The 6159-nt window shown below is 41.6% G+C and overlaps 1 protein-coding gene across 1 annotated transcript; it reads right to left on the bottom strand.

The window, feature by feature from the left end:
- Positions 1-335: 335 nt before the first annotated feature.
- LOC103519982 (5-hydroxytryptamine receptor 7-like) lies at positions 336-1329 on the bottom strand (the record flags this gene model as incomplete). Its single annotated transcript, XM_008485074.1, has 3 exons — positions 336-749; positions 955-1025; positions 1125-1329. Coding segments are annotated over 3 exons (690 nt in total), but the record flags the coding sequence as incomplete, so codon positions are not given.
- Between the last annotated feature and the right edge of the window lie 4830 nt (positions 1330-6159).

The following is a 6159-nucleotide window of genomic DNA, read 5'->3' as shown; positions in this document are numbered from 1 at the left end:
CCTTTGAAAAGATCAATACTTTTAATAATGTACAACTTAGTCACATTCACCTCAAATCACCTCTTACGGCCCTCGAAGTAAAGACCGACTCTCTTGCCCTGCACTCATCGAAATTGGAAATGCCTGCCCTAGGGACATGGTCCTCAACATCCTAGAGACTGGCTCGCCGACCCTTGTTTAAAAATCACAGAAAGCTCTCATTGTTGTCTATATCCTGCCCGGGTAGTCCATTACCATTCCCTGTCACATTCACCTGACTGACACTATTGTTGTTCACCTGGTCCTGATCACACATGTTATGCTCCATGTCACTTGGATCAAACTCATGATCGCTCCTAATCACACATGTTATGCTCCATGTCACTTGGATCAAACTCATGATCGCTCCTTATCTCATGGGTCGGATCCCCGTACTGGGAGTGGTAGAACTCCTCCCGCATCATGTGGTTGAGCGAGGAACACTTGAAGTAGAGAATCTGCTGGAAGGGCTTCCGGAAGTCGCGGTTCAAGGTCGCGTAGATGACGGGGTTGAGGAGACTGTTGGCGTAGCCTAGCCAGAGGAAGAACGAGCTGATGGAGTGAGGGATGAGCTCTGGGGAGGACAGGAACGGCCGGATGAGGGCGAGCACGAAGAAGGGGAGCCAGCACACTGTGAAGGCACTCATGATGATGCCCAATGTTGTGGAAGCCTTCCGTTCCTTCGCCAACTGGAAGCGAAGTTTCTTCGTCGTCTGCTGGAGATTGTTGGTCTGCATCTTCTTCCGCAGCTTTTCATGATGATGCCCAATGTTGTGGAAGCCTTCCGTTCCTTCGCCAACTGGAAGCGAAGTTTCTTCGTCGTCTGCTGGAGGTTGTTGGTTTGCATCTTCTTCCGCAGCTTCTTCTCAAGTGTGAACTGACTGGCCGCTGTGTTATTAGCAGCAATATTATTAGCTTTGCTCGCCAGCATGGGACATTGGGACTCGTTGTCATGATGATGCCCAATGTTGTGGAAGCCTTCCGTTCCTTCGCCAACTGGAAGCGAAGTTTCTTCGTCGTCTGCTGGAGGTTGTTGGTCTGCATCTTCTTCCGCAGCTTTTTCTCAAGTGTGAACTGACTAGCCGCTGTGTTATTAGCAGCAATATTATTAGCTTTGCTCGCCAGCATGGGACATTGGGATTCATTAGATTTGCGGGACGGGAAACATTTGAGGAGACGTTTGGTGGCGGCGAATCCCTGATAGGTGGCGCTGGGAGGTGGATGACTGGCGGGGGTGATGATAGGGATGGAGTACTCGGGTTTGGCCGAGGGGTCTGTGTTGACGATTTGACTCGTGTTACCGCCACTACACTGTAAGCAGAAGAGACAGAAGGGTTTCGGGTTGAGTGATATGTTATAAGATGATTGTTACTAGACATAATATTACAAGACAAGACCGTTCTAAGGCCGATTATCTAGATCACGATATACCGGCACAATTATCTGTACAGTCCACAATTAAACCGTATCTTGGATAACCGACCATCCTAAGGCCACCCACTCACTATCAGGTAGACTTGACAGGTACACCTGATCATGTCTACCTGATACCTGATAGTGAGTGGCTGGCCTAACAGATATACGAGTACACCTGTACGTGTATGAACGAAATCATTGATATATACGGTAATCCATACAAGTAATTGCAGAAACTTATAATTACTAAACAAGAAAGGTGATTACAGGGGATAAATAGAAATAATAAACATTAGGTAAATAGTAAAAAAATATAAGTAGTTCACCATGTTCAACGGGTGACAGAAACTGTTAAGTACTCAAGTTTTCAAGTAAGTACTTAAGTTTCAAGTGAAAGAGTTGTCAAACGAAGTATAAAAGCTCTGACGCTTTTCAAGATCTTTTTTTTGCCAGCCTAGTTGGCTTAGTTGGTAGCGCGTCTGCCTTGTAAGCGCTAGGCCGCGGGTTCGATTCCCACCCGGAGCGGATATTATCCTGAAGAAATAATGTTCGTTCTCGGAACGGCTGGCTTTGTCCTATCCTGTCTTCCTTCTCTTCCTATCCTGTCTCTCTTCGATTTTGGGACGATAGGAACTTAGCAGTTACAGTTCCCTCTATCAAACCTCTTTTTTTATTTTTTTTTTTTACTATTTTTTTTTATTTTTTTTTTTTTAGATAAAAAGTTACATACCTAGTAAAATATGTTTAGAATTTCTTGAATAATTTCTGAAATAAACGTCCCCTAAAATTAACAAAAAAACAAAAACACATTGTATCTCTCATAGGTAAATTTGAAAAAAAAAAAAAAAAAGTTGTTGTTGTAGCGGTGTAACTGCACCGAGGAGGGTTGATGGTCTCTAGCCAAGAGTACTTGGCCCGCCCGTCCCGAACCGCAGTCAATCAATATGAGAACCTGTGCTTTTCCTTTGAAGCATGATAAACCCTTTTTAACCTCCAGCTAGCTAGGCTGGTTAGGGTTCGGCTGTTCGGATCCTTATTTCTAGTCCCACAGCAAGACACTGGTCTGCTCCCTGTTTAAGGTCTCCAAACAACTTCCACACTAGACCCGTGTGGTCTGTATCGTAGCATGCCTTTGAAAATCCTGGAAATTTCAATGCACAGGACTCAGGTGTAGGTAACTCCAATCACCTGATGTAAGACTATGAAATTCTCTTCCTACTGACCTAATGACAAGATACTCACAAAGTCTAGGAACATCCAAGAAATCATCAGTCCCTTCATTAGGGACATAAATGACATAAGGGACTCACAAAGTCTAGAAACGGTTAAGAAAACGTCAGTAGTTGGGCGCAAGAGAAAAAGAAAGCAAAAGAGAAATGTTAGGAAACCGAGAAAGCAGAAGATTGATAGATAATGCTTTCCTTGAATAAATATGTATCATGTTTGAAGAATTAATGAGCGAGAGAGATAAAGAGACAATATAGATAGAATATAGACGAATAGATAGATAAATAAATAAATTTCATGGAGAGAGACAGGGGCAGAGAGAGAGAGAGAGGGAAATATAGAGAGACAGGGAAAGAGGAAGAGACAGAGAAAGAGAAGGGAAAGGGAGAGAGAAATAGGGGGTAACCGAGATGAGAGACAGAGAAAAGACAGATAAATAGATAGACAGAGAGATAAAGATAGAGAAAGGGAAAGAGAATTGAGAGGGAGAGAAATAGAAAGAGAGAGAGAAATAGTGGGAAACCCTGATAAGAGACAGAGACTAGTCAGATATGTACATAGCTACCTTGATAGATGGATAGAGATAGAGAGGGGCAGGGAGAGACAGAGAAAGAGAAATGGAAAGAAGATTGAGGGGGAGAGAAATAGAAGATACTGTTCACGTTGTATTAAAAATGCACAAAGGTTAAAGTGGGTACTTCAGTCAGATGCAGGGAAACTCTCTTATAATTTTATCAAGCGAGCTCAGTGGTGTGAAACCCACCGGGCCAACTGATCACCATGCTGGATGTAGCTTAACCTGTAATGGTTCTGGCGAAAGGTGATTTGGTAGCGAAAGTAGTTGCATAGTTGCAGTTGCCGAAATCGAAATCGGAGAGGGAACTGTAACTGCTAAGGTCTTATCGTCCCGAAAGCGAAGAGAAAAGAAAGACAGAATAGGAGAAAGCCAGCCGTTCCGAGAAGGAACGAACCTTATGTGTTTGGAATGAAAACCCTGGAAAACGCAACCTAAGGCCTGTTTTTTCATTCCTACGCCGCGTCAATGCGTCATCAGCCCGTTCCGAGAACGAACATTATTCGTTCAGGATAAAATCCGCCCCGGGCGGGAATCGAACCCGCGGCTTAGCGCTCACAAGGTAGACGTGCTACCAACCACGCCAACTAGGCTGGCTTAACCTGCAGTGATCTGGATGATGAATACAACCACGTAGGTATATGATGTTGCTTAACCTGTAGTGGTTTGAGCGGTCAGGAGTGGGGGTAAAAATTGATTAATTCAACAAACATGACATCTAGCGGAGAAATTGCAAAAGAGGGCAGACTCACTGAGGGACCATTAAGTGGTACACCTGCCATCCTACCACTCATGAAAATGAAAACGCGAGATTAGCGTTATTATTCGATAATTAACTAATTCCGCAGGAGTGAAATGGGGTACGCAACCACAAAAATCTGACCATCGAAAATTTGACCCGATTACATTACTTTCCTTCCTATAGGATATGGAAAGTAAAAAAGAAGAAGAAGAAGAAAAAATCGATTCGACAGTCGATATTATTCGATTCTACACACTCTGCTTTTCTTACTTCTGTGTCAAATACAACATTTCTAGTTACCTTTGCGAATACGTCCATATCTTTTCAATTTACAATCCATACCTTTGCAAATACATACCTCCATATCTTTTCAATTTACAATCCATACCTTTGCAAATACATACCTCCATATCTTTTCAATTTACAATCCATACCTTTGCAAATACATACCTCCATATCTTTTCAATTTACAATCCATACCTTTGCAAATACATACCTCCATATCTTTTCAATTTACAATCCATACCTTTGCAAATACATACCTCCATATCTTTTCAATTTACAATCCATACCTTTGCAAATACCTCCATATCTTTTCAATTTACACCACACGCCACCATGTTTCTCACCACACATGTAGCTCAGGGGAGTGTCCCTAATTCCATTTGGAGTCCACCACGTGTTACATACGGTGGTTAATTTGTTTGCACGAGTTTTGAATAATTGAGTTACTGTCAGACGATAGTGTGGAAGCTTGAAAACTACCCCATATAGTTTGGACAGGTTTCTAATAGGGCAGCGATTCTCAAGGGGGGGTACGCGCACCCCTGAGGGAAAGCGGAAAAAATTGTCTAACAACAAAAGCAAATTTCGATGGCTTGTCAGTGCAGAACAGTTCAAATAAGTAGGTACCTACTGAATTTTGAATTCAAAGTACTGAATTTTTTTCAAAAGTTGCTGAGTGTGTTTAAAACTCAGTAGTAATGGTACATGAGCATAGAGCTCCTCATGAGCATAGAGCAGAGGTTCCCAACCTTTTTCAGCCCGCATACCCGGTACTCATTACGATGGTGGCGGGGGTACGTGAGATTAAACCCGGGTACCTAAAGGGTACGCGGGCTGAAAAAGGTTGAGAACCTCTGCTCTATGCTCATGAGGAGCATATTCAGTTTTCACCATCAAGTGACAATTATATCCCGGTTCTTTATGACCTCGTTGATATCCTGTGGGAATTCTGCTCTATCTTGTCATGCAAACTCTGAGCAGTCCACTCATAACTCTAATCTGGATGAGCTTTCTGACGAATCCCCTGAGGGTTTCGTTCTATCTTGCATGTAAGTTAATATGGATATCCAGTCCACTCATAACTCTGTTCTGTTCTCTGACGAATTCCCTGATGCAGTCCACTCATATTTCTTTTCTACGTAAGCTTTCTGACGAATTCCCTGAAAAAGTCAGTCTATCTTGCATGCGAATTCTTTGAAAACCACTGATACTCGTAATTCTATCTTTTATGGAAATTCTATGCAGTCCACTCATAACTCTATTCTAGATGAGCTTTCTGAAGAATTCCCGGAAAAAGTCATTGTATCTTGCATATAAATTCTATGAAATCCACTGATAATTCTAGCTATCTTTGATGCAAATGCTATGCAGTCCATTCATATTTCTATGGTACCTAAGATTTACAATGAAAGCTCCGAGAATTGGGTTAGTATTGGGTAAGTATTCGAAATGTACATAGGTGATCGTTCTATTTAATGTCCCACAGAACTTTATTTGTCCCAGACTCTCAAGTCTCAATCATGGTTTATTGCTATTTCAATCAATAAGTATACAAACAATATACATACATAGGTATTATAAGAAGTATCCAGTAAATACAGCGTATTTTTAAAATTGATTTATCTCGGTATCTAGAAGTCGTAGAAGAAAAAGAAAAATTCCGTTGGTCCTCATTTTTCCTGCTCACCCATCAACATCATCCAAGTAAGCGCAACTGATCTATTATTCCCTGGAAAATATAAAAGGGGAAACAAATTCTCATTTTTCAATACAGTTTAGAAATGAGAATATTGTTTTTCAAGTATAGAAGCACGCGTATGAAGTGATGTTTACCTATCTTTAGACTTTAGATATTGAAAAACTAGATTTATTATTACCTATTATGTAGGTACATAGG

This window comes from Diaphorina citri, unplaced genomic scaffold (assembly GCF_000475195.1).
Source record: "Diaphorina citri unplaced genomic scaffold, Diaci psyllid genome assembly version 1.1 scaffold3091, whole genome shotgun sequence".
Classification (NCBI taxonomy): domain Eukaryota; kingdom Metazoa; phylum Arthropoda; class Insecta; order Hemiptera; family Psyllidae; genus Diaphorina; species Diaphorina citri.
Note: the sequence above shows the minus strand (reverse complement) of the source record. Positions and strands in the feature narration are given on the sequence as shown.